This window comes from Stigmatopora argus, chromosome 1 (assembly GCF_051989625.1).
Source record: "Stigmatopora argus isolate UIUO_Sarg chromosome 1, RoL_Sarg_1.0, whole genome shotgun sequence".
NCBI classification, from domain to species: domain Eukaryota; kingdom Metazoa; phylum Chordata; class Actinopteri; order Syngnathiformes; family Syngnathidae; genus Stigmatopora; species Stigmatopora argus.
In genome coordinates, this window is record NC_135387.1 from 19,263,330 (window position 1) to 19,290,654 (window position 27,325).

At 40.1% G+C, this 27,325-nt stretch overlaps 2 protein-coding genes and 1 long non-coding RNA gene across 6 annotated transcripts; 1 reads left to right on the top strand and 2 right to left on the bottom strand.

Moving 5' to 3' along the window:
- Positions 1–1,192: 1,192 nt before the first annotated feature.
- Positions 1,193–17,572, bottom strand: mmp9 (matrix metallopeptidase 9). Of its 3 annotated transcripts, none has more exons than XM_077607124.1 (15): positions 17,532–17,562; positions 11,982–12,637; positions 6,042–6,200; positions 5,121–5,359; positions 4,854–5,002; positions 4,494–4,622; positions 4,248–4,421; positions 3,980–4,153; positions 3,687–3,860; positions 2,994–3,149; positions 2,718–2,904; positions 2,498–2,640; positions 2,028–2,178; positions 1,855–1,958; positions 1,193–1,717 (listed from the first exon to the last, which is right to left on the bottom strand). In XM_077607124.1, the coding sequence occupies exons 2-15, from the start codon at positions 12,015–12,017 to the stop codon at positions 1,608–1,610; spliced, it is 2,085 nt and encodes a 694-aa protein (XP_077463250.1). In that variant the 5' UTR covers positions 12,018–12,637; positions 17,532–17,562; the 3' UTR covers positions 1,193–1,607. The 3 variants fall into 3 exon arrangements, with proteins under 3 accessions (XP_077463250.1, XP_077463259.1, XP_077463270.1); XM_077607133.1 differs by lacking the exon at positions 17,532–17,562 and adding an exon at positions 15,063–15,156; XM_077607144.1 differs by lacking the exon at positions 11,982–12,637 and having other exon boundaries at positions 17,532–17,572.
- On the top strand, positions 14,522–26,808 carry LOC144078798 (uncharacterized). Of its 2 annotated transcripts, none has more exons than XR_013301326.1 (3): positions 14,522–14,708; positions 21,136–21,317; positions 26,205–26,808. It is a non-coding gene; the product is annotated as an uncharacterized LOC144078798 (long non-coding RNA). The 2 variants fall into 2 exon arrangements; XR_013301323.1 differs by lacking the exon at positions 26,205–26,808 and adding an exon at positions 22,674–23,035.
- Positions 17,561–23,197, bottom strand: adora1b (adenosine A1 receptor b). Its single transcript, XM_077607155.1, has 2 exons — positions 22,651–23,197; positions 17,561–21,288 (listed from the first exon to the last, which is right to left on the bottom strand). Exons 1-2 carry the CDS (start codon positions 22,989–22,991, stop codon positions 20,523–20,525), a joined length of 1,107 nt encoding a protein of 368 aa, XP_077463281.1. The 5' UTR covers positions 22,992–23,197; the 3' UTR covers positions 17,561–20,522.
- Positions 26,809–27,325: the final 517 nt, after the last annotated feature.

The following is a 27,325-nucleotide window of genomic DNA, read 5'->3' on the forward strand; positions in this document are numbered from 1 at the left end:
ACAATATTATTTTTTTATTCACAATATGGTTGAAAAAATGTTGAATGTAAAGTAAATGCATTTAAAATGATTGAAACTTAGAGAAATGTGCTTAAGTTAGGGGCCTCAATAAAACAAAATTTGGTCAGCACGTTGGCCCCACAGCTCTGGGGTCCTGGGTTCAAATCCAGGTCACGTCCACCTGTGTGGAGTTTGCATGCTCTCCCCGGGCCTGCGTGGGTTTCCTCCAGGTACTCCGGTTTCCTCCCACATTCCAAAAACATGCACGGTAGGCTGATTGGAGACTCTAAATTGCCCCTAGGTATGGGTGGGAGTGTGCATGGTTGTCCGTCTCCTTGTGCCCTGCGATCGGCTGGCCACAGATTCAGAAAATGAGATGAGTATTGCATTAATGAAGTCTGTATTTTCCAGAATTGCAATTCTTTCATAGTTTGGGCCTACAACTGCGAGAGAGAAAAACAATAACTCTCAATGTTACATGAACAGGTGCCCTTTTGTCTATTGTGCCTTATTTTACTATTACTACTTTAACGTATGATGTTTGTTCTTTGTTTCTTAGGAATTAAAAAACGTACCCGTATTTTTTCCCATTTCATTGTGCTTTATTTGTCCTAAAATTTCGGAAAACTTAGTTTGTTTTGTGCACTTCTAGGAAGCAGGTGAAATGTTAGTAGCCCACAAGATGGCAGCAGTACCTTCTATACACCCCCCTAGTCGTTCATGTCCACAAATGACTTTCCTGCACTACACTAAAAACAAAAATGAAAAAAAAAAAAACAAATTGAAGTTTTCCATTAACAAAATCAGCTGCACTTATATATTTAGCAACAGGTTTATAGCTGTGAGGCGTTTAAGGTGCACAATGAAAAAGTCTATGTGCAGTCTTATACTGCTACTTAGTGAAAAAAGAATGTGTTTCAGCGCAACTCATTTAAACAATTTTTTTATTCCGCCTAGGGTGGGACTTTAGGCCTCAAGGTCGAAGGCCACCATTTTTTAAAGGTATGGTTGGGCCAGATTATAAGATAAGAAAAAATACAAGTTTTGTGTAAATTCAAGTTGAAGGAAAATGAGGGGTATCTCTTTTTCTTATAGAGACAAAGAGAAATAAGGCAAAGCCTGTAACTGTTAAGAAAAACACACAAGTACAATCACATCTGGCTAAAGGTTTATTGCATTGAAATGTGAGAAAAAGCATAAATAATTTAAAGTTAACAAAGAGCCATGCAATGTAATTCAGTGCAAGTACTGGCTATGGAGCCATAAAAATATATATAAAATAAAAACACAAATCTTAAAAACAAAAATAGCAATACAATCAAATACTTTACTGTTAGATCTGCACCTGTCAGACATTTGCAGTATAAATTATTCAAACAACGTGGAATTGAATCCATTTGAATCTTAAAAGTTTGGCCACTATTATAATGTAATTTCACATGAGATCACACCAGGTGCAATGTTGTTTTTATGCTTCAAGGCCAATGGACCAGCAAAGGACGGTCTACGGCAAACCCCGGAAGTCATCAGGGATTGCGTGTAAACACTGATTTACTGTTTGCCCAATTTCAAGTTCTTTCCAATCCCATCCCAAACCAGCGGCCTCTTCAAGAATCGGAGCACGCCAGCAAGTCGTATTTGAGGTGACCCACGCGGTCCACCTGTCTGCGGGGGGTCATTCTCCAGTAGTAGCGGTCCCAGTAGAAGTAGATGTGACCTATGAACCAGACATGTTTCAACTTAAACAAAAGAGCCCAAAGTCTAGAACAACTTCATCATGAGTAAGAGTAAGTGGTCAGTAGGAATGTGCAACGTTGCCCAATTAATGGCATGCCACAGATGCCAATTATTTACCGTTAAACTGGAAGACGTCATCAGGCTCACTGGGAACACCGCCAAAGACAGTGTATGTGTATCGTGGGTACCCCCTGTCGACCATCTGGGCCTTCACATCGAACCTGTGTGATGACAAACAATATGAAATACACTTCCCCTTATTACATTTAAGTGACTGAATTTGAACACACCTCCAGTATTTTTCCCCACTGAAGAGCAGAACTTTGGATTTTCCCCTCTGAAGCGCACCCCCAACTTTCTTCACGCTGGCAGGTAGGCCGAGCTTCTCAATGTTGCGAGGGCCCAGAAGGTTCTGTCCAGTGTACACCCAGAATTGGCGGCCTAAAAAAAGACCGGCAAACGTTAAAGTATATTATATTTTGGATGAGTAGGTTGTGGACAAACAGTGCACACACAGAATACTTGTGGAGAGCAGTGAGTGCTAACAAATGTGCCATACAGACTGTATACTATACTTGTAATCCAAATTGACTTGTTGGCACCAAGTTTTACAATTATATTCTGCCATTATGTTTTGCACTGGGTCTTTTACTATGTGACACACTAGCTTTGCTTTTGCTCGTTATGTCACCAAGAAGCATCATCATCTTTTGACCTGGTTTGTGTGTCTTTTACAAGAAGCTCAATGAAGCGCACATACCAGAGAAAAAGTAGAGTTTCCCCGTGAAAAGATCTTCAAAGGCAGCGTCAACGACTGTCGGCAGTGCCGGCCAACGTTCAGAAACCTTCAATGGACCTTTGAGCTCGCTATCACTTTTGCTGCTGGATTTTATCCAGTAATATCTAAGGAGAAGAACACGTGCATATGAGCATATGTGACTCGTCATCTACGTAATGTGCCACAATGTTGTTTTCCTTACCCGTCACTGAAGAAATATAAATTGTTTTTAATGTTGGTAATGGTGTCAAATCTGTTCACTTGGCAAATGTCTTTGGCTGTTGGATCCACAGGATTTTGAGTAGTGGTAGTAGGTTCGGTTACAGGCATTGTGGTGGTAGTTGTGGTGTCAGGTCTGGGGGGTGTGGGATTTGGGCCTGTTCTGCGTCCTGACACAATAGAATGTATTTTTTATGAAAGCGATAATGAAACCTTTGGAATGTGAAAGGATATTGGATGGTGCTATCTTTTGTTTTACCGTAGAGATACTGAATGCCAGCCATGTCGTCTTTGTGCAGAGAGAAGTTCTCCACGTAGGTGTACATGGGGTACATGAGTGCCTGTCGAATATTGGAGTGGTCCAGACCGAGCGCGTGCCCAAATTCGTGAGCAGCCACCAGAAAGAGGCTGTAACCTGTCACAGTTCACAAATCAAAAGGTATTAGAACCCCAAAAAGTGAATTTTGAATGTACTATATCCAAATGGTTGTATGCCAGTGGTTCCTATCCTGCCACAAGAGTGAAATTGAAGCACTAAGTAGTACATATTTTGTGAGATTACTATTTCTTGAAAAAAGAAAAAGAAAAAAAACACCCATAAAGGAATTATAAAATTAAAAAGTGCTGCTTTCCCAATGAAAATATATGTGCTCTCCAGAGGTAGGCAGTTAATTGCAAGGCCTTGAGTTTAATTGTATTTTCAAGTGCACCCATTGGTCAAAACACCGTATGCTGAATCATATTGCATTTATGGAATAAGAAACATATAAATATTTCAATTTCCTTTATCTTGGGGTATCATTTTGACAAACAACCACTCTGCAATTAAAAGAAATTAACTGAGAGCGAAGATTTGTATTGTAAAAATCATACGCCTCCATTTTTTGGTCAAATCGTTAAAAAAAACCCTTTTCACCTTTTGATCAAAAGTATGCTTCATTTAATTTCTCACCTTGGTCGCGACAGAAGCCCCATTTGTTGTCGCTGTCGTAGCTGGCGGTGGTGGCGCACCACAGCTTGCCATCACCTCGGCCCTCACTCGTGCACGTGTCGTACTCCTGGCCAAGGAACGTGAACGGAAAGTGGCATGGCTCTCCCTCAGAATTTCCTCCAGAGACAGCAGTATCTGCTCATTTGGAGAAACACAAATGACAATGAAGTAAAATTAAAGAACTACAAAAAAAGAACAAATGGATTGGCATTATACACAAGAAAATCCTAATTTGACTTTTTCCAAACACGCACCTGTGGTGGGACAAAATCCATATTTCTTGTCCTGGTCGAAGTTTTCTGTGGTGGCACACCAGCGATAGCGGTCTTCACGGCCCTCTATAGTACAGCTGCTGTATTCTTTCCCCTGGAATACGAACGGAAAAACGCATGGTGCGGCGTCGGCGTTCCCTCCAAAAGTGTATAGAACTGTTGGTTTGGGAAAAAGGAAGGGGGTCATCTTGTATTCCGTTTACTATTGAATTATTTGATAACTTCATCTATCTAGCTATGTCAGACTCACGTTCACTGGGACAGAAGCCATATTTTTTGTCTTTGCTAAAATCTGCGGTGGTGGAGCACCACGGCAAATTGTCCGAGCGGCCAGCGGTGGTGCAGGTTGTGTAGGACTTGCCATCAAACCTGAAGGGGAAATGGCAAATGGCACCCTCGGCATTCCCATAGCGGGTCTTGACCACTTTTGGAAGAGAGTGCAAATTGTTACCAACCGAGTATTGTTACATTTTGTGGAAGGCAAGGCGCCAAGTACCTGCTCCTTTTCCGAGTGTCCAGTTTTCATCGTCATCAAAGTGGGCGTCCCCCTGGATCCCCTTGCCAGGAGGATACGCGTGTGCCAGAAGGCCATCTTTACCATCAAAGGGGTATGGGTCTCCGTGGTCTAGAAGATGCCATAACGTGCTGGTTAAGGTCTTCGGTATGCCAAAAATGTTCATCCATCAATTTGAATGTGTCTAACTGTGACCCGACAATGACTGGCTGTTTCACAGCTCTCATAATAGTGAAAATGCACATGATAAAACTTTAGCTAGCTCTAATTATATCAACAGATTTTTCTAATCCAATCATTATTTTTATCATTGATAATAATAAAGCCTACTTTGACACTTACCGCCTTTACCAAATGACACCATGATGTCCGCCGTCCCTTCAAAGAGGCGAGTGAACGTCAGAGGGGTGACGTCACTCCAAACCTTAAAAGCTCTGGCAAATGCATCATCGGTCACAGAGCTGTCCAAGTCTGGGGAGTAGTTTAAGATCCTTTGGAGGGAATGGTTCGATTTTTTAGTAAACAGGATTTCAACTAGCTTATGAATATTTTTCATCACGCGTAGAAACATGACATATTAAATCAGGAGACTGAGTTCCGTCAACTCACCTATAAGTAACGTCATTGTGGTCCCATTTAAGGTCTCCATCAAAGGTTTTGTAGTTGGAGACGTCAGGAAGGCCACAACGTGGCCGCTTCATAGCCTCCAGGGTTGCCGAGTCCAACTGACCTGTTTCTTCCAGACCCAAATGTTGTTGCATCTTCTTCAAGGCCTTGGAGGTGGACACGATGGACTGAAAACTACTGCGCTTTAGGGTCTCCATGTAGCCAAATTTGGTCAAGTAACTCTGAGGAAAGAATACAGCTGATGAGAGTACAGTAAAGTACAGAAGATATTGACACAGGTTAGACCTGGGTGGGTGATTTGTCCATTTTACTTTATTTGTCGATTTTTTCTTTTTATGTCTGTGCTTTGGGGTGAAAAAACAGTAGTATCCGATTACGACTTAGCACCTTTTCGAGCCCAGCCTTTTTAAAATAAATATAATATAAAATAAAATAATTGACTCTCTTACAGCTACTCAAACAAATTATGAGCAAAAGCATTTTCAGATGGTTTTCCGAATTAGTTCAGTAGTAGGCGAATGATGTGCTCAATATTTCCAAAGATTTAGTGCTGAAAACTTTGTGCTATTTTAATTCAATCTTGTTTTGTTTTGTGGAGCACTATCGTAAGTTTGATCAACATTCAAAGATCAACCTTGTTTAATGTTACACAAATGGAAATGCCTTTCAAGCAGCCACAATTGGCCAAAATCCCCAAAGAAAAACAGGCAAAGACAATATGCATTTTTGTACTGTATATATTTGCCTTTTCAGCAAGAAAAAAAATGCTAAAATTGCCCAGTCTAAGTGCCCCATGGGTAGTTTGCACTTCCACTTCCCAGCACAGCTTGTCTTTTTTACATTTATTTTTTTATTTTTCCCAAAACTCACTGATCAAAATAACATGCACCATCTGCTACTTACTTGTGCCAGCTCCATATCAGTCATGTTTTTGATGATGTCTCCTGGAAATGTGACCTGGACTGACTTGAGGGGAAGGCTCCATCCATCCCGCAAGGTGCCGAAGCCCCAGAGCAGACACACCAGCAAAGCACAGGATCTCATGGTGGAGACCGTCTCTGTCTGTGACGATGAAAATCAAGTTGAAATGTGCAATTATGTCTAGAGTCCTCTTTTTGCCTTCCCGCCGCTCTTGTGTCCTTGTTTAGATTTGTGGGGCTTTTTATGCAACTTGACGTCTTAGTCACATCACTTCATCACCGCCCTACCCAACCTCAACCCTCCCACTCCACACTTACCATGTGCTATCAGTTCAATTGCCTCTCAAGGGAATTTCCGAAATATTCTCATTTGACTTTGCAACAACAACAACATTTAAGTTTGGCATTTGTGTGGGTATTTTGAGTCCACAAATTATATAAGTAAATCCTCACAATTGAGTGCATTCATGTCACCCTATTAAAACACATTGTTTATTGAGACCTTTAATGAGATCTGGACATTTAGAACAGTTATGGTTAAAGTATGGCTGGCATACCATGAATGGGTTCTCTTGTTTTTTATACATTAATTAATAAGTTTGGTAATATTTTACTTTAGTGCTAATAATAAATATATAGTTTATATAATTGTTTTTGGATTAAATTATTAAAATTACACATATGAGATATAATATACTTTACTTCAATTTATCAAAAATAGAAATGCATTTCCTCCTTATCTAAAGTTGGATAAGGAACAGAAATAAGTTAGTATTTGAAAGAAACAAAAATCAAAGGAAAATTGTTTTCCCAACTAACCCATTTAGTTAGTTTGTTCTCATGAGGTAATGTTATGCGTTATTTCAGCCTAACACATGTCGCAATGTAATGTTACATCTCCTTCCTCTTTATTGTCATTCATTTGCAATGATGTGCTTCAACATTACTTTTTTCAACATGGCCCCTTTTCCCATTAAATAGTCTTTTTGTGATACTGCTCCAACATGAAAGCATTTTGCAACTGGAGATCGAAGGCTGAACATCTCACACTAAATGTAGACTGTACTATTCATTGAAATGTAGTAAATGGAGAACTTGAGATTTGTAAAGGAACTCCTGTAATATTGTGGAACTCTATGCAATCTTTTTTACTTGGAACATATCATGGTACATATCTACTGTTAGAAATGACCAACATTTCACTACCAACTTTCAATATGATCGGTTCACAAATGATGGAGGAGTAGAATTTAGTAGGATGTTAGTGTCCACAAGAAGAACAACATGAGGGGTGATTGTCAGTCCTTCACCCTGTAAGAAAGTGTTCCTCTACGAAGATGCAGTAATATATTTGTCCACAGAACAGACAAGTTATAGTGTTTATAGTTGAGCATATTGAGATTTCAATATCCAATGTTGTCTTCTCCATTTTAAAGTTAACGTCAGCTGAAACTTCACTAAGCTTCAAGTGACAAACAGCTTGAAATAAGCACACTTTGCACCTTGAATTGAATTGAATGCTTTTATTGTCATTATACAAGTACTATAATGAGATTTAAATCTTACTTGGGAAACGGCATCAGAGATTGAAGAGATGCAGGAAAAAAAATGTAAAAAGGTGCTTTAGAGTTCAATTGTGTAGGACTGGTTAAGTACTGTATATAATTCAATGTTCAATGTACTCAGAGTTCAATGGAGAATGCTCCAATGACTGAATTTTTATATACTAGCTCATTAATGAAGTTCATATTTTTTGTTATTCAGGTACTATTGGGCATAGTTCTCAATGAGATTTTATGAAACTGAACTATGGTAGTGCACTTGTTGCCTTACTTGGTAAAAAAAAAATGCAATGTTATAGAGAGAAGTGGTTAGATGGATGAGCTATCCTTACTCATAATTCAATTTCTTGACGCAGTTTATGATCCCCCATTATTGACACAAGGTGTGAGGCGTCATTTAGCAGCCTACATGCAACATCAGTCAGTAGCCTACTCACACCTCTGAAAAATGTCGTAATCTTACATTAGTACTTCTCCATTCTGATTGCGCATCCGAAAAACCGCTTTGATGATCTAATCCTTTGTTGTCATTCGACTTGAAGTGAAATACAGACCTTTCATTCCTGCGATGTTATTGATCTTTGTGTCTGAAAATATTAATAAACCATCATTCTCTCGTATCTAGAGTGGTCAATGGCCCATAGCAGAACACGGAAAGTTAGCAAGGAGTTTGTCACCAATCAATGTTAGGGCCAGTAGACACAAACATGTATTATATTTTTACATATCTCTGAGGATAATCAAGTATCTGACGTAAAATTAACATATACTTATTTTTGGAGTGTAGAAGGAAAGTGCAGGACCCGAGGAAAACCCACGCACGCACGCACTGTGACAAAATGCAAACTCCACACAGGAAGGCATAAATTTGGCTTCGGGCTGAACAATTTGTCTATTTAGGTTCATAGGAGGCACCGAGTGGCATCCACACAAGGCAAGGCTGCTTTAAAAACATCTGCCTCTAATTTGACGTGGCGTCAAAGCCCTAACGAATGCGGCTCCAAGTCAGCAAAGTCATCTGGATTTCGGCTTTTTAGCCCCCCAAAACAAGTCTGGGACAGAACCTTGAAAAAGACAATTTTTCTGTGGTATTCTTGCTAAAATTGGCTTCAGTCATAACACGCGTACACAAAGAGGAATAGGCGCCCACCAACGTCACGAGTGCTGGATAGTATCATGGCACCGAAATAAGTTCCTCAAAAAACATGAGGGCACAATCCATGCAATCAAGTTACACTCCAGAATACTGTTGATGATAAGGCCTTTTTTATTTGACAAAACTCTGAATTCTATTCTTTCTCCACTTTTCTTAAACCAATAGAAAATGGCAATCTTAAATAAAAACAGTTTGATCTCTTTTCTCCTTCAGGCATTTAATTGTTTTCATAAAGATTAATCTTTCAACAGTGCTTTAACTCCCCCAAAAAAACGGTACTCGGTCGTTTGGTCGCCGGTCTTTTGGTCGCCGGTCTTTTGGTCGTTGTGGTTATTGATAATTACCATTTAAATCATTGCTCAAATTCCCTAAGTACAAACTGCGAATTATTATTTAGTCATATTTAATGCCCTATTAATTATTAGGCTAAAGAAAAGCTCCAAATTTCCCGTACTTTTATTGTGTTTTGTTGGAGAACTTGTTAAGACCCTGACTGACGTCCCTTCCTAAGGGGACAACTCATGTACATACAAACTCTTATACACTCACACGTCCGCTCAATGAAACTGCTCAGGGCCATTGTTGGCTTTGATTGATGCGTAGACCGTGTTGTTTTACCTTGTTTTGTCGCCGGTCTTTTGGTCGCCGTTTTTTTGGTCACCGGTCTTTTGGTCGCCGTTGTTTGGGTCCGGGCGACCAAAAGACTGGCGACCAAAAGACCGGCGACCAAAAGACGGCGACCAAAAGACCGGCGACCAAAAGACGGCGACCAAAAGACGGCGACCAAAAGACCGGCGACCAAACGACCGCACACGAAAAAAACAGCAATGAATATCTTTCTTCATGTTTGAAAAAATATTTTGCACACCTTTTTATACAGTAATGACATTTTAAAAGTTCAACAATTTAACAGTATGAAATGAACCAAACCGCATGACAGGACTAGTCGAGTTTAGCAAGGTTTTTGTTGGTGTTGCTTCTTTCCCCACAGGAATTGAAGTCACTCATCACTTTATGAAGAAATGACTTTTTATGTGGTCAGAAAAATTGGCATCGCTGACTAGTACAAATTACCCTACTCTTCTATCAAACAACAACATAATGTAAAGCACTACAGAAAATAATCAACCCTGCTAAAGTTTATTGCCAAAGTTATTTGCCCTATTCTTTACACAAAAAACAACAAGTGCATTTGTCCGCACTGATTCTGACTTCATACTGGGATTATTTCCTATTAAGCACTGTAAAAGACCAAGGTCATTTCCTGTCTGCCAAGTGATGTGCTACTTCTTAAGCAAGCATCCTTCCTCAGCTGTGTGTTTTTTTCAAATACGTAATGTCAAATTTGTGGTGATTTACACTCATATACACACACACACACACACACACACACACACACACACACACACACCTACGCAAAGAATGACTGCGTTTGATGTTGAGCCAATATTAGCCCATTTGGTGCGTATTTCATTTGCTGACTTTGTGTTCTGGGAAATGTTTATTATCTTGTAGCTTTCCAGTATGTTGAGCCATTGCCTGGAAGTATGCTGATTTTTATGTTATTCGTTTTTGTATTACATTAAAAAAAATTCTGTATTGGATCATACCATATATTCAAAGAAAATTAATTTAATTATTTCCCACACAATTTAAAGGACTCATAATTACGTGTACATTAGCAAATATAAACACCTCTGTGAAAAAAGCCAAAATTTTGTGCACAGTAAGTCTGTCTTACAAATAGTTAACTTTATTCACTTCTGTTTAGTGTGTCGAACAAATTTTGGCTTTAAGAAAATGAACTTGAAAGTATATATTCAATTAAAAAGTCACTTTTACTGTTATTTAATCTGAAGGTCATACAACTGATCCCATCATTCGTATTATTGCAAATTTAGTGGTCAGTCCACAGCTTTTCCCGATACGAAGTAAAAAAATTTTTTTTCTTTGTTTACGCTGGTTAGGGTTTTGTGTGTAATTCCACTCACAAAAAATGGTATTCTTTGGTCAACCCTAAAGCAGCCATTAAATGAAAATATATTTGATATTATTTGTATGGCCGACATTGTGTCATGAGTCACAATTTCTCCTTTTTGACTAGAATAAATCAGTGCGCGAGACGGTTGTCATTGGGCACTGCAGAAACAAAATCGTGACTCATGTTCCTCTGTAGCAAAAAAAATGGTGATCAAAACTGAAATGTCCAATATTGCTTCGAATCATCAACAGGTATAAATCCAAGAATTACTTCATCACCTCCACATCGAATACATGGTCTTGGCTGTGGACAAATAATGTGCTTCACAAGGACAACCTGAAAAAATATATACAATATAAACCCATAAAGACTTTAGCAAGGACATCTTAGATATCGTTTATGTTAATTCAGCCATCTGTTTCCTAAAAATGTTTATAGTTGATTGCTCAAAAACATGCAAAGAATGAGAACTACGAAGAACTTGACTGGAGTCATATAAACTCATCTCATCTAATTTTCTGAACAGCTTTATCCTCACTAGGGTCACAGAAGCCTATCCCAGCTGACTTCGGGCCAGAGGCGGGGGACACCATGAATTGGTGGTTAGCCAATCGCAGGGCACGAGGAGACAAACAACCATTCACGCTCACACTCATACCTAGGAGCAATCCAGTGCCCAATCAGCCTACCATGCATGTCTTTGGAATGTGGGAGGAAACCAGAGTCCCCGGAGAAAACCCCGTAGGCCCGGGGAGAACATCCAAACTCCATACAGGTGGATCGACCTGGATTTGAACCCCTGTCCCCCACTGTGAGGCCGACGCACTAACCACTCATCCACCGGGCCGCCCTTAAACTCTTTATGTATAATAACTGCCCTCTTGATAAATGGTTATACTTCACTACTACTCCTATGGTTAATAATGAATTTAAAAAGGCCATATTGTGAACTGGGGATTGAATTATTATAAATGAATTCATCACAACAGGGTATTTTATTTTGAAAGATTGAAGTTTGACAAGCGTCTTGGGGCAGATTGTGGTCCAACTTTGAGTTACCGCTTTATTTCAAAAACATTTGGGAAACTCCTGATTTCACACACAAAAACCCCATCACCAGCAACATTACGCACACTACGACACAGACTACGACTGAAAAGTGAGCATATGGGTGTGCATGTGTGTGTGAGAGTGTGTGCAATTACCCAACGCATTGAGCCAAACCTTGAAGGCTTGAATTGAGTCCAGGAATCCAAGCATGTTGTGTGCATAGACGGCCACTGGCGTGACTTTACATTACACCTTGGACCGGTCGCAGCGAATTGCAGAGCATGTACTGTGGATAGACAACATGTTGCACTTGCCTGCCAATTTTCCTAGCTCATGTTGATAAACAATGGATGGTCATGGTTGATGTCAAGACATATAAAGACAAACAGCAATTCACACAGAAGAGCTAAAATGCTTATGCATTATGTATTATTTTTAAACCAATGATATTAAAAAAAAAGAAATACAATGCAGAAATGACACCAACTTGAATGTATCCTGGGAGACCCTGTGGCATAGTTAGAATGCAAACTTTGTTAAAGCTTCATTTAAACAGTACGTTACCACATGATTTCACTCTATTTCAAAATGTACACAGAACTATAAATAGAAGTGGGAAGCAGAGCGTGGTTTTGGCTGACAGCCACAGGGACCAAGCGCGTCTATAGAGGCGTGGGCCGTCGTTCACATCAAGTCCTGGCAGGCGCCTTGACTTAATAGTAGACCTGGCCTGTTGTTTTAGGGCCACACTTGGAAGCCCATTACTCCCAGTCGTGAGGGGGAGTCTTTCTGGGCGCGTCACCCCCACACATCCAAAAGTCAACCGCAAGCTGTGACAGAAAAACCAAGGGATCAGTCGTGGTAATTAATCATTTTACTGGGTTCGACACAGTGCAACACCTCATTCTCTCTTTTATTTTCCAAATTTCTGCCATGTAAAACCAAAAGAAAAAAAACCTGAACTTTTAGTTTTGGTGTCACTAGGTCAATTTCACATTTGTGGGTCTCTTAGATGTGTCCTTGGGACATTCATACGGCCCCAATACCATAATATATACCTGGTTAAGGTAGTCTTAAATGTGCATTTTTTAATCTTAGGTTTCATAAAGAGGAAAGAGTTCTTTAACTGGAAAGAAAATGAACTGAAATTCATTCTGATGTTGGACACATATATATTGTGTTCATTTACGCTTTGTTTTCATGCTGGTTTTTGACTGCAAAAAGTGTCTACTTGTACAAAATTCTTGCATGCCCATTGATTGAGCTGAGGAAGTGCTTTAATAGCAGTGACCTAGTATGAAGTGAGTCAATTCAGAAGGCTTTTTCAATGGCTTCATAAAATAGGGAATAAAGTACGGGAATTTCCCAGTGTTGATCAAGGACAAACAGCTGATAAAGTGGGGAAGTGAGTCAGTAACAGCACTTGTTGAGGCAGGCATTTACTGTTTGCCTCCCACTTGTGTGTGTTTGACCACTCTATTCTAAATATGTGGGCCTTACTAAGGGTATATAACCAAGATGAATGCAATGTTTCTCACCCCGGCATAAAAACACACACACGCGCTAGTACAGCATGTGTCATTTTCCTGCTTGAACCCTGGCATTAGCATTTTTGCGCTCATGCATCTGTTAATGACTCCTCTTGAGTGTCACCTCTTTGCAAAGAAAAGTGTTGTAAAATGGACTGAGCGTGTTTGCACTTGCTCAATATTTACTGGATATTTCAGAGCAGACATAAAAGGAACATGATCAAAAAGTGACTTTTAAATGTGCAGCTGACCTCTATTAATAGCAGCAGATACGTTTCGGATTTTCTCGTAAACATCTGATGCTCCTCCCAAACAACAAAAGAAGAAACTACCAGTAAACCATCGTGAAACAACTTTGAGCAAAACCTATTTTCTTCATAACCGATCCATAGCCATGGGGGTGAGAAAAATATGTTTTTGACTTTCTTAAGAATACGCTTATGTCCATAAGTAGGCAACCATTACTGCAGATTTGCTCTGCAACTAAATAATAATGAATTAAAAAACAATATACTTAAGGCTCTTTTGTAGTCCAACAATGTTTTTTTAACCACTCAGACATTGGTCAGAGAAGTTCAGGGAATTGTAAATTTCTTGTTTAAGAAAAGCCCAAAAATTCATTTTCAAAAGGACTTCAGGTAGGTGAAGAAGGAGCCACGTAATTAGTAGTTTTTTCATCTTCAGTGCTCTTTCCTTTCATTTTTCATCTTAACATGCCCATCCACGCCACCGACTACTTTGATGTACATAATGGAGTATTGTCTTGCATAAAAGTCAGTCTTTCCAATGCTTCTAAAACCTCACAGTCACACTAAGAGTTAACAACAAGTCTAAAGGTTCTGCCTTTTTACTGATTACTGCACTGACCACGTCCAAGTTAATGGCGTCTTAACTTATCAATAGTCACTGTCATGTCATCAGTCCAAAAATAGAATAGAATAAAATTCCTTTAGAAGTCACTGTAACAAACACGACAAAATTAGATTTCTTTGAGTCACTGCATAAAAAGAACATAAACATTAAAACGTCATCAATAAAAGTGAAACACACAAATTAAATGTTCATGCCAATGACATGTTTCTGATTAGTATATATTTGAAAATGAATGTTAACATCGAAGCACAACCTTGTATTATTTGGCATACTTGACCAGCAGATGGCACTGCCTAACCAAGCACTGCTAGACCAAGAGGTGCCATGCTGTCAGTCCAGACAATGGCTGGCACACAGTTTGGATTCTTGACCCTCTTTTATCATGCACGGTAACTAGATACATGCTTGTTTTACTCGGATCTGAGGTCAGATGGAGCCTAATGGAGCTGACTAGGAGACCTGGTGGACCCCGAACTGATTGCCCTCAGTAACATGTCAGGTATTGTTTGTGGTGGCCTGACGGGATATTTTGACCACTGCCATATGGTAAATGAAATTCATGGCCGACGAGGCGCTGATTTTATACCCACACTTACAAATTCATGAGCCAAAACAGATTGGTTTGAATATCTTGACATTCAAAATCAAGTCAACAGTATTTTGCCACGCATGATATTTAGTCATAAGGAGCATTGTTTCTCTGGCTGTCAAAACAAGCGGTCTGCAAATATGATTTTTTTAGTCCTCGTGGGTTTGTCATTCAGTTTGAAAAGAGTTGGTCTTTTTCTGACATGATATTTGAAGCAAAGTTTTTGAAACCTAAAGTTGCTATCATGAACTAGTTTGATGGCACCTGGATTGGCGTTGGGTCATCAGTGAATGTCAGGATCCGAACAGAGTGTAGACAAACGATCAACTAGTCCTCAGGAAATGCCAGGATACCGACTATAAAAGAATAATAATTGATGCTGTTTTAAATGTCCATAAATTACCAAACAAATGCATGTTATGATAATAGGCCAGAATTGTTTTGTTTACGTTTTTTAAATCTGTTCCAATGGTGAATATTATTATTATTATCATTATTTTTTTAATCTCACTTAATGTATGAAATTGTCAGTGTTAGCAAGGTGTTCATATTCTGCACAGGAAGTGATATGGCACACAGGCTTTCAGAACCAGTTGGCCTCTTTTTATTTTAATCATTGATTGCTTTTCCATGAAGTCACATGCAAAAACAACGCTAGTCACTCAATCCCGGATTATCTGCTTCAAAACCATTGTACAAATAGAGACGTTGGCCCACATTAAAAACAACATTTCCTATTGAAAGAAATATTGATACAAAATGTATTCTCCTTAATGTAAGTAGCTTTGCTATCTCACAATGACCTGCCTTAACCAAGAGGACATGATGGGTCCCAAGCACAGGGGACGATGATAGGGACAAGAAAATGAGAGGAAGCCACTGCGAGAATGAGGCGTAGGGGGCACAGCCCCCACCCAACCCCCCATCTCAGTCATCTGCCTGTATGAGGAGGAGGCACAGCCCCAAAGCCACGCCAAGGAAAAGTTGGATCCACCTACCAACCTATTATTATGGTTGCCAGGTTGCTCTTGGCAACCATTAACCTGATACCAGGAAGGGATTGTTAGGGGAGGGAAAGTATATGCCTTAAAACAGAGTTGCCTAGCCGAAAGCTCCACGTTTTGACCCACAGGAGGTCTCCGTCCTTCACCTGAGGTCCCCCAAAAGCATATGGTTTCTGTGGTGATAGAGAAATGTGGATGGGCAACAACGACAGGGACCAGACCAGATGCTGCCCAACAAACACACACACACACACACGCACATACACTGTTGCATTTATGATGCTTTAAAAACGAGCAGGCTGGCCAGGAACAAAACAAACCTATTACAGTTCTCCAAAGGCCTCCGAATGAAAATGGAAGTGACCTTATGTTCAGATATCTACAGTGAGAAGCGAAAAGTGCATGAGGAAGAGTAGACCCATGTGAGCCGGGCCCCGCCCGCCTAAACATTAAACCACATGAGGCAAAATGAGTGTGAGTTTGGGGCGTTCTGAGATTTGAACTTTTTTTGCTTGTGATACAAGCAAAAACAATCTCAAATGTATGCACCAGCGCAAATAAAATCAATCACCCAAGCCCGGGAGCCAAACAGTTTTGCTGCTTAGCCATCCATTAGAGATATTGTACATACATAGTGGAAGACATTATACTGCATTTCCTTTAGTGCGTGAGATTACTACAGAGACTCTGACATATTCATACGCCTGGTCAGCAAGTTTTGGTGTCTCCAACTGTTCATCCATTTAGGAAGCCCCTTTGTGTGAATTAAATGTCACACCAATCGCTTACCAAATACTACCACTTAAGCACCGAGGCAGTTCATATTCACACTTTCAATAAAAGACAATATCACCCTGTCAGATGGTTGGAGGTGATTGGACTTTAAATCCCCAAGGGGCTGCCTCGGTATAACATGAGGGTTAGAAGATGGTGGCCATTTGTAAGTGTTTGACCTCTTACATCAGCTTAAGTGTGCAATCATGGGCACCTCAAACAGGCACAGTTCTAGTTAAGGCCGGAGTGGCAGGCAAAGAAAAATCTCATCTTAACAAAAGTTGAGACCTGAATAATACAATAGAATGTCATTATAACATGTACAACAAAATTAAAGTGCCAAACCAGTCAGTGCAATGACCTTTGATTCATATAACTACCAAATACATTACCAATATACATCTACACATAAATGTAAAAAAAAAAATACAACAGCTGGTGTCATTGTGAATTTTACAACTAATTAGGAAAGTAATGCTGAATAACCTTTTCTGCACGTATGCCACAAACAGTCCCTCAAGGTATGCTAAAGCACATTGGGACAGGGCAGCTTCATTTTGGAATAAGCAGCTGTGGATTGGTGAAATTAAAAAGGAGTGGACATAACGAGGGGCAGTATGCAGGGAAAATGAACAACAGCTTCCAGTACAAACAAATTTGGTGAGGTTCCATCGTGCTGTGAGTCTGTGTGGCTAGAGCAGGTCCTGCAATACATAGTTGAATCTTTCATGGATTCAGCAGTTATTTTTAGAGCCAAGCTTAAGAATCACATACAATTTTAAGCTGTGACAGAGCTGGATATGTCAACAAGACAACAATCCAAATCACTGCTCAAAATCTGAAAAGGCATTTATGCAGAGAAAACAATACAAAATTCAGGAATAGCCCAGTCCCAGATCTGAATATTATTGAAAAACGGTGGTGTGTTTCAAAGCAGGAGATTGTTTCAAAATACCTTCAACCAAAATCCAGACACTCCTCGTATTGTATAGAAAGAGTTTAGAGGGATTTATTATTATTATTTTTTTAAAGATGATCACGCCCACCTTATCAGGCCAACTCAGCTCACCTGCTGGCACACCTGAGATGTTTAATCAGAAATCCATATAAGCCTCTTCAACACAGACACACCTAGTCAGATGGTCTTTGCTGCTACCAGTATCATCACCCAATCAATGTCAGGCCAATCCATGTGTCAAAACCTTTTCAGTCCACTGTACATTGTCCCCATTGAAAATAAGAATGGTGTTCATTTTGTGCTATTCTAGTTGTTTTCCTACTGAGTACATTTAAAAAAACAAAACACACAAAAACAAAAGCTAAACACAATTTACAGTTCATTAAGTTAGGTTAAATTGTGAATGAATTATGTTTATTGATTTCAGTTATTGGCCCAAGCAAAAAATAATAAATAACAGGGATTTTAATTCCAAATAACAGTAATGCACCGTCAAGTTGCCCCAATTAAATTAGCAAAAAGTTTGAATGAGTATAGTTCATTCAACAGAGTGTGGAGGTGACAAAAGGCCCCCCAATTGCGACGATGTGAACATTCTTGTATCCCCCACATGTACAACTTTGTGCAAAATATCATTACACTGCACAATTTTACAATGCAACACTGTTGTGCAATCAAGACCTGAAGATCGCCCGGCTCATAACTCAGCTCTCCTCGTCTGGTATTTACATTAATAATACATTCATATCAACACATCCGCACATCATCAGAGGCTGGATTTACACTGCAGGTATGAGAGTGTCTTAAGGACATACACATTTGATAAGTTCACGTGGCAATTTGAGGCAGCAAGAACGTAGAAGTTTAACAGAAATCAAAACTGGAAGCAGAAATGAAGGGATGCCATTTGTTAAATATGACCAGACCTCCAAATGAGTTGTTAACTCATTTTTTTATGGAGTATTTACAAAGTGCTGTTAAAGAAAGGAATGTTTTTTTGTACACAAGGACACATTCAAATAACTATTAAGGTTGGTTTTAATACTTACGGTTGTGTGAGGTTGAATACGCTCCCTACCCCTCTGTATGTGATCAAAGCACAACTAAAGCATATTACCCTTGCCAAGCCTTTATTGTCATCCTGTTTGTTCTTTAAAACTACAGTTCAATGAAAAGTATTTGTCCCTTACTTGAGCAAGGACAGGACTCTGAACTCACGCTGCGCTTTATTATAGCATACTGTCAAACCAATCGAGATCAGGATCAGATGAAGCAGTAGCTATGTAATGTCTGGTGTAATTATTACGTGCATCAGTAATTCCCATGTACATAAATACTGACAGAGTCGAACACAGATGTTCATTACTCAACATTTGATTGGCTAAACTACTACCAGCATTGACTAACTGTTTGCCCGGGCTAAAGGAGGCCACTTTCTGAAAATACTGGCTCTCATGACGTTTTTCTCCACTGTTGCAAATCTGAATAACGAAATTGTGTTTTGTTGTAATTGTAAATAGTTAGCCAGCTAACTGCGTAGGGGTGTGAAGCTTTCACCTCAGTAACCCACACCTCTCTGTGGATAAGTGTGGGTGTTGAAACATTAAGATCTTCCACGTGTTTGTGTTTTTTGCCTTGATGCATAGCTCAATTGCGCCAAATAAATTGTGCAGTGTTAATCCAGCCTTAAACAGAGGAAGAATCTTCACTGGTGGTTTTTTTCTTCATTTACATCACCTTTCAGATTTCACTCCAAAAATTGCAGCAAAAATTAAGTAAACAGCTTCAAGTTAAATGTCTGTTAAACTAGGGAATATCAAATTTGAGTCCACCTGCTGGATTTTAGGATGGTCTAAATATGATCAAAATTGTGCTCTATGATTTTCAATTTGTTGGCCAAACTGCTAAGAAAGCACCTGATAACTCCTGCCTAGATTAGGCTAATTGAAGTTTGAATGTGATTCTGTCAGACCAATAAAATCAATATACATTTTCCAATTGACACCAGTTCTTTTTTGTTTTTGTTGACTAACATTGTGCTTTTAATAGAGCAAAAGAGGGAATAATTAAATTATTTAATCTTGAAAAAAGTTATTTTTCATATAATGTCCAAACTTTATTTACTTTAAAGACGAGTCATTTCACTTTTTTTTTCTTGTAAAGAGACAAAGTTTGACTCCCATTGACATATAGGGGTACATGAAGATAATTGTTGAATTAGTCAAATTTAGGATGTGGTCTATAGAAAAAGGTCTCCCTGTATGTGGTCAGCAGACCTTAAAAGTTTGAGAACCACTGCCTAACTACTCTTCATCCTGACGCTAAATCACCATTGTAAAATAATTAAATTATTGCCAGTTTAAAGACCTTTTCAAAATATTTGTTAACGTCAGCACCAGAGTACTTCCAAGTGGCAGAAAGCTGTTGTCAGATATCAGTTTCACTGTCTAAAGAGCACATCTATGGCGTTTCATCAAGCAGCAGAAAAGTTACGTCATTACTGAGCCTTTTAATAATTAGGACCACTTTCTCAAAATTGTCCAATTCTTATTTTGAATGAGCCTAAATGTGAATCATGACTACACTTGCATTTCCCTTTTAAGCAGTTAACTTCACAAAACAACTTTATCAACCGCACTTTTCATATTTCAACAAGGATGTTAAAAAAAGGAGGCTAAAATCATCCATCAAGCCATTTACCTTGTTTTCTCAATTACACTGCTTTGGTCAAAAGACATGCAACGGCTTGTCAATGGAAAATCGCTTGCGCTTCTGCCACCTGGAGGTATCTATGACGTTACGGTCAAAAGGTTTAGTTCAGTTCGCTCCTCCTGAGTAATGCCCAATCCATTTGCTGTGTTTCGGAAGGACCGTGTCAGTCACTTCCCCCAAGCAGCTAAGAGGAATTGGCGCCCCTCATTGGACCACAATCAGAACCGTGGTTCTTGTGCTTTGAAGGTTAATTCCCAAATGGCTTAAGTCCTGGTGCTAAATGGAATTCTGCTCCATTAAGGGCGGGTGTTCTTTTAGCTGCAGGGGTTCACTCGGCTGCAGGGCGTCAGGCTTTTGGGTTTCCACCTGCGGAGACCCGGGGGGTGACTCCCTCCCCGGATCAGGATTGACACTGTGCCACTTCCTGTCACTGGGCTGAATCTCCAGAGCCGGCGTGTCCTTGCAGCAAAAATATTGCCGCCAGATCTTGTAGAATGCCGTGCGGAATTTCTTGATGCGGAAGGCGTAGACGATGGGGTTGACAGCAGAGTTGCCGTGGGTGAGCAGTATGGCGATGTAGAGGAGTACCATGGGTGTCTGGCACTCGGGGCAGAAAAGCGTCACACAGTTGATGATGTGTAAGGGTAGCCAGCTGACGGCGAAGAGAAATAGCACCAGCGCCAAGGATTTGGCCAGATTGAGTTCCTTGTCGTAGTACTTGTTGGGGTCGGTGTGGCTGCCGCTCAACTTTTTGCTATTGAGCTGCTTGTGGATCATGTAGAAGATCTCAGCGTAGATGAGCAGCATGAGTAGCAGGGGTGGCAGAACCCATCCAAAAAAGTTGAAGTAGACCATGTAGTCCATGCTGATCACATTCTCGAATTGGCAGGTAATGACCAGGTCTGAGCTAATGGATCCATTCTGCTGTAGACGCCCCAGGTTGTTCCAGCCAAGCATGGGGGTGAGGCCCACCACAAAAGCCACTGTCCAACAAACCACCACGGCTGCACCTGCTCGTCTGGTTGTCACCACACTCTTGTACCTACAAGGATCCACAGAAAAGCATATACTGTATATAAGTTCAGAGATGTAAGAAAACATGAAATATAATGTACACTATGTTGACCTGGGCAGCTTGATAGAGGAGTGCTTAGCATGTTCGCCTCATAGTTCTGAGATCAAGGGTTCATTCCCAGTGGGGTCCTGCCTGTGTGCTTGTGTGGATTTTCTCCAGGTACTTCGGTTTCCTCCCACATCCAAAAAATATGAATGGTAGCCTGGTTGAACACTCCAAATTGCCCCTCAGTATGAGTGTGAGTGTGAATGGTTGTCTGTCTCTATCTGGCAGCACTCTGCACACCCCTTGTGGGAGGAAATAAGCGGTATGGAAAATAAGTGAAGGAATGAGTACTTTTATCTCCCAATGGCCACCATCTTGGCGTCGGGGAAGGCTGTATTGCTACAGAATGCTAATGTCTGTGGCAAGGCAAACACGAGAGCAGCTTTCGTATTTGTTTCAATCTTTTCTGAATTTCTAACGGTAGCGCTCAATACAATGGGGCGAAGAATACTTTGGAGGTCAACTTGCGAAGGTCAGGGGTTAAACTCTTATGCACAAAAGTATGCCCTCTCCCGTCAAAATTGGCCACCACAAACTCCACCTTCATTTATGAACCATTGGCCCATGGCTATATCGTCCCATTCGTCAAATTTATTCATGTATTCAGTGGTGCTCAATAGCCATAGGGAATTGCAGCGGAATGATGTATGGCGAAGAATGACTAGCAAGTCATGGTTTCCTCTTTCCAGTGTATGGTCTTGGTTTCCAGTGTAAGTCAAAATCACTATAAAGAGTTTTATGAAAATGGGACAGGTGCTTAAATAGCAAGAATTCCCTACACCTGAAGTATAAATCTGGCCTTAGAAGCTGTAATTCTGACATTTGTGCACAACTTGCCTGAAGCGAAAGGAAATGCTGCAATTAGGCTTGGTTTTCATGCGTTGGATTAGTATTGATTCGGTATTCACTGTATGTGTTGGGACAGACACATCTCTAAGTGAAGGGAAGAGCAAGTTATTCACACGACTAGACTGTGTACTCTGGCATTTTTTTACAGTTTTGTTGTTCTTTGTAAAACAGTATTATATTAACGTATTTTTCAGCATTGTCGTTCTGAGTCTACTGGTTATGGTTTTGCTCATATATCTTTTGTTATTTCAGATTTCAGAGAGTCGTATTATAGAACCAACATATAGAACCAAAGAAATAAAATCAATTTTGCCATCTAATTAATTAGAATAAAAGTCACTCAGAGTTCAATGTTTGTTTCACATCAATATAAAAGAACACAGTGAATATAGCCCATTTAATGCCTGTTACAACATCACTATCAAGTGCCCTCACCTGGTGGGGATCTTCACTCTCAGGTATCGGTCAATGGCGATAGCGAGGAGTGCCAGGATGGAACTTTGCGTGAGTACCAGAACCGTGCAGGCGACCAGCAGGCAGCTGTAAAAGTGCGTCTGCAGCCCGATGCTGATGGTGATAGCCAGAGGGATGACCAGCGCTCCTACAGCGATGTCAGCCAGCGCCAGCGACACAATGAAACAAAAGGTGGTGTCCCGTAAAGATTTGTTGATCTTCACCGCCCACACAACCATCACATTGCCAACCACGGACGCCACGGCGATCGCCACCTCCATGCTGATATAGAGAGACCGCGAGGACAGCAGTGCTCCACTCATCCTTCGAGAGGATGATGTCGGGGGGGACGTCGAGCCCAAGAAAAGGGGAAAAAAAGCTCTCTTGAGTTTTACGCGTGCTGGTTTTTTGATCAGTACGTCCGGGGGCAAGTGCAGAGTTTTGTGCGTCCGCTTCTGCGCTGATGCGCCTTTCTTCCACTCAGCTGCATCTCCGGCAGGAGGAGGAAAGAAGAGGAGAATAGCATCCTTTTCTCCGTGCATGCGCGTGGGGGAGGAGGCGAAGGTGTTGGGTGGGGGTTGGAGGCACTCCACGACCAAACAAAAGAGGAGCTTCAAGCAATTGCCTGATGGTCCGCCAAAACGCAGGGCACCCGACTTCCTCCTCCCAGTCTACTCTCTGCAATTGCTTCAAAATAGTAACCTAGTAGTAACAAACAAAAGCTAATGATATCAGATTTTTTTTAACTTGATTTGTACATTCCAATATAAGTCAAATGTGGCAAACTGTCAGTTTGCCTTTATTTCACATACTTCTAAACTGGTCATTTTCCATACACATTCTGTAAAATATACGCATAATAATTGACTGTATCCGGTTATGTTCTTTTAAAAATGTATAACAATCCATTTGATATTATTAATTCAATACTATAGAGTATATTTGAATACTTTTTGTGAAAGGTGCTGTTGATGTTGAAAAATGCAAACTTGACATTTGACCACATCCTTTAAACTTTAAAGGATGTGGTCAAATGTCAAGTTTGCATTTTTCAACATCAACAGCACCTTTCACAAAAAGTATTCAAACAGTAGAAACAGTAGTGTTCCCTTTAAAGTTTAAAGGGAACACTACTGTTTCTATTATTTTGACTCAATTTGTCGCAAATAAAATTGATTGAAAAAAGCAACTAACTTTTTTCTCTGTGTTACAACACTTGGGTCATATCTTCTCATATGTGTAACAAAAAAATCATTGAATTCAATTTAAAAAATCATGGATTTGGAGGAACTAAATGATCTTAACCACCTAAGATTTATCAGCATGATCCGAGCCAAGTTACTTCCTTCCTGGGACTAGACTGTGCTGTGCAGACTTGTGCAGCAATTTTGAACCTTGCACTTTTATTACTGAAATTGATAAGAGCAAAAGAAAACAAATAACTTGTCATATACATTATATTTCATTTTCGTTTTGCGGTGTTTATAGAATAAAAATTGGAATGACGATGAACAAGTTAAAGTCTCTTTTTGAAGAATGGCTTAGATTCAGCCAAACTGGGCGTTTAAGTTAAACTCCCACCATTCAGCACTTCCAGTATATTAATATCTGGTCGAAAAAATGTATAAGAAAGATTGCCTGAGTGATGGCTTGTACCTCAGAATAACTTGGATCCCTGGTATCTCAAAAAAGCAAAGTTGTTGGAGCTTCTATTTCTTCAAATAAAATGTGATTCTTCTCAAAGTCCAGTGAATCATTAAAATGTCAAATTTTGATGTGCTGAGTTGTTTTTAATTGAATTCAGCATTCAGGACAAAAGTGCCCGCGACAGGACAAAAGACAATTAAACAGTATAGGCTCTTCTATCTCATGTCATGCAGGGAGCCTTTTTTTTCTTAATCAGGAAACAGCATTTCAATGAGGCACAGAACACACCCTGAACCTTGACCTGCCAGCTACACATGTTTTGTATCGATGTCTTGTGTTAACACATTGTGGTTCCAAGTTCAATTGCACCAGAGGGTGGCAGCTTCATCCGTGACAGGGTTGCCATTACCTCCGCAAGACAAGGCGTGACCGCTGAGCGTGGACAAAGAATTCCAGGGAGGCATTCACTTATGCATTATAAAGGAGTGACGTGCAAAAGGTGTGCGTTTAGCACACTGAAAACGGAAGCAAGCACCTTAGGCCAACTTCAGAAGAACACTGAACATGACATTACTAAAATCTAGATGTTGGGTCTATGTGTACGTTTTTGTCTTAAGACATAGAAATATACATATAAATTGCTTTTACAAACAAAAGAATGTTACTTAAAATTCTACTTTGTCCCAAAAGGAACATGCATGCAGTGTCATATGAATAAAGACAATAGTAGATGTAATTAGCTGGGATAGGCTCCAGCACCCCGGCCACCCTCGTGAGGATAAGTGGTTCAGAAAATGAATGAATGAACAATATAAATCAATTGACATGCTTGGGTGTGCAAGGACACATTACATCTACACGTGTAAAGTCAAATTTCGCTTTTTCATTATTTACACATGCTTAAAATGCATTCATTTCCTTTCTATAAAACCCACAGTGATCACAAAAACGCCTTATTTTCCGCACCATAAGGCACTTTTGTGTCTTTTAGATGCGGTTTATAGTGCAGACAGTACGGTAAGTAGTTTTGCGATCCTTGGTAGGACACCACTTAACAAGGTGCTACAGACCTTTGCTAGATGAGAAAAGGTCAGTAGATGGTCCTCATATGGTAATTAATTCACAACCTTGTCTCCATTTTCACACTTGGTGTTATGACAATGCAATTGACGATGAGACAGCATGCAGTAGGAAAAAGGCTCATCTGCGTGGCCACAGCACGAGGCATGGTGGTCACGCCAAAGTGCTCTAGTGAAGGAATCCGTTGACCATACGGTCCTCCCACCGGGACTGGGACACCACTCAGCTCATGGATGATGGTCGTAACATGTGAGACGTCACTTTTAGTTCATCTTTGGGCCACGCTGTACTAAACTGCTACTATGGTAGATTATATTCAGTGGCTAAATTTAAACATCCTGGAATAGCACAACCCTCCCCCACTCACTTCAGATGTTTACTGACACATTTTCAGCACAAGAGCCTAAATATAGAAAGAGAGAAATGGGCAGGTTTCCTGTTAGAACAAATGCGGCAGTCATTCTTGTAGATAGTGTGAAGCACATATGTGGGTAGCACTCACTGACTTAAAAAACAAAAAGAGTTGTTTTTTTAAATTGATGCGTTGACAAAAGAAACACAGAGAAACATTTAAGGGGATCAATATTTCTGCAAAGTCATCTCTTTCGGTGATGGTGTCAAATGTAGTGGGTGTAGCTGTGTGGTGGAGTCTGTGGCCTGAGTTTGTTTTTCATTCGAGAGTGGACAACACCAAAATCCACCGTGGGGAATCACCTTTTAAAAATACCCTAGAAAAGTTGCCAACATGTCTCATTGGTTTACTTCCTGTCTTCATTCCGCTTGTAACCTGAACTTTTTTTTTATTCCAGATGCTTAGGAGCTTTGGAGTCACATGTATGGTTTAGTTGAGGCCAACCAAGGAGACGGGAGCTTGCTTTTCCCAAGAGACTTTCCAGATAAAATTTGGTCTCTCAAGTACATTGATCAAAATCCACAAAGTACGATAAATAAAGTAGCATTAAGTTGTGCAAAGACCAGCAAGTGAATCTGACATCTGCTTGAGATGCTGTGCTTTAAATCTAACAATTTCTGTCATCCAAATAAGCCCTTTCATCTCCTCAACTGTTTACAGAATTCAGCAGTTATTTATTTATTTTTATTTCTCTGCCCTGTTTCAGTCCAGTATGAACGCATCATAAAGCAGCCATTTTAGCCTGAAACTCTGCCTAAATGCTTGCTGTCAAGTTGAATTTTGAAGCAAAATCCTTCACACCTTCACTAATGTGCATTGCAGTCACAGGCTATCATGACACATTAAGACATGGCGATGCCAGCATATAATCCAATGTTTTATTTTCAAGGTGTAGCCATAGAATGGCAGTAGTTAAGATGTTTTACCATGGCGGTAAGACAAGGGAATGCTGTATGAACTGGTAAATCCTCAGAATTTGTCAACATGCTCTTTAATAAAAAGCTTATCATCTTCTGCCGTAGTTGGAATTATCCTCCCTTTGCTGAACCGTTGACATTTTCTCTGGGCTCCCTGAGCTGCAAGGATAAACGTGCTGCGTGGCTGATTTTGTGTGTGTGCATGCCTGTGTGTGGGTCATGATCAGGCGAGATGATGTGGAGCAGCCAGCTGGCTACGCTGACCACAACTTGGTTTTACATTTGAATTGAACAATCTGTTCCAATTCTCAAGAATCCATGTCATTATAAGGATTTTTTGCTTTCAAACGACAACTTTTACTGTCATGAAGATGCTAAGTCAGGGGTTTCAAAGTCATTTTCTCTGTGGTTCATTCTGTAGTTTCGATTTCCCCCAGAGGGCGATAATCACCTCATATAATTTTCCCTTTCTTGCATGACTAAGGATTTTTTTATTGATTTATTGTGATTATACAGCTATTTTAAGACAGATGTCTCAAACTTGCGGCCCAGGGGCCAATTTCGGCCAACGTGACAATGTTTTGCGGCTCCCCTTTGAAAT

What these genes read in the sequence shown, in the direction of transcription:
- mmp9 (XM_077607124.1), bottom strand. Translation starts at nt 12,017, where the DNA reads ATGCTTGGATTCCTGGACTCAATTCAAGCCTTCAAG. An exon ending in CACAATGACGTTACTTATAG is followed by an intron (nt 5,003 to 5,120) that starts GTGAGTTGACGG and finishes TTCCCTCCAAAG; the next exon opens with GATCTTAAACTACTCCCCAG. An exon ending in GAAACTCTACTTTTTCTCTG is followed by an intron (nt 2,179 to 2,497) that starts GTATGTGCGCTT and finishes GTCTTTTTTTAG; the next exon opens with GCCGCCAATTCTGGGTGTAC.
- adora1b (XM_077607155.1), bottom strand. Translation starts at nt 22,991, where the DNA reads ATGAGTGGAGCACTGCTGTCCTCGCGGTCTCTCTATATCAGCATGGAG. An exon ending in AGAGTGAAGATCCCCACCAG is followed by an intron (nt 21,289 to 22,650) that starts GTGAGGGCACTT and finishes GGATCCTTGTAG; the next exon opens with GTACAAGAGTGTGGTGACAA.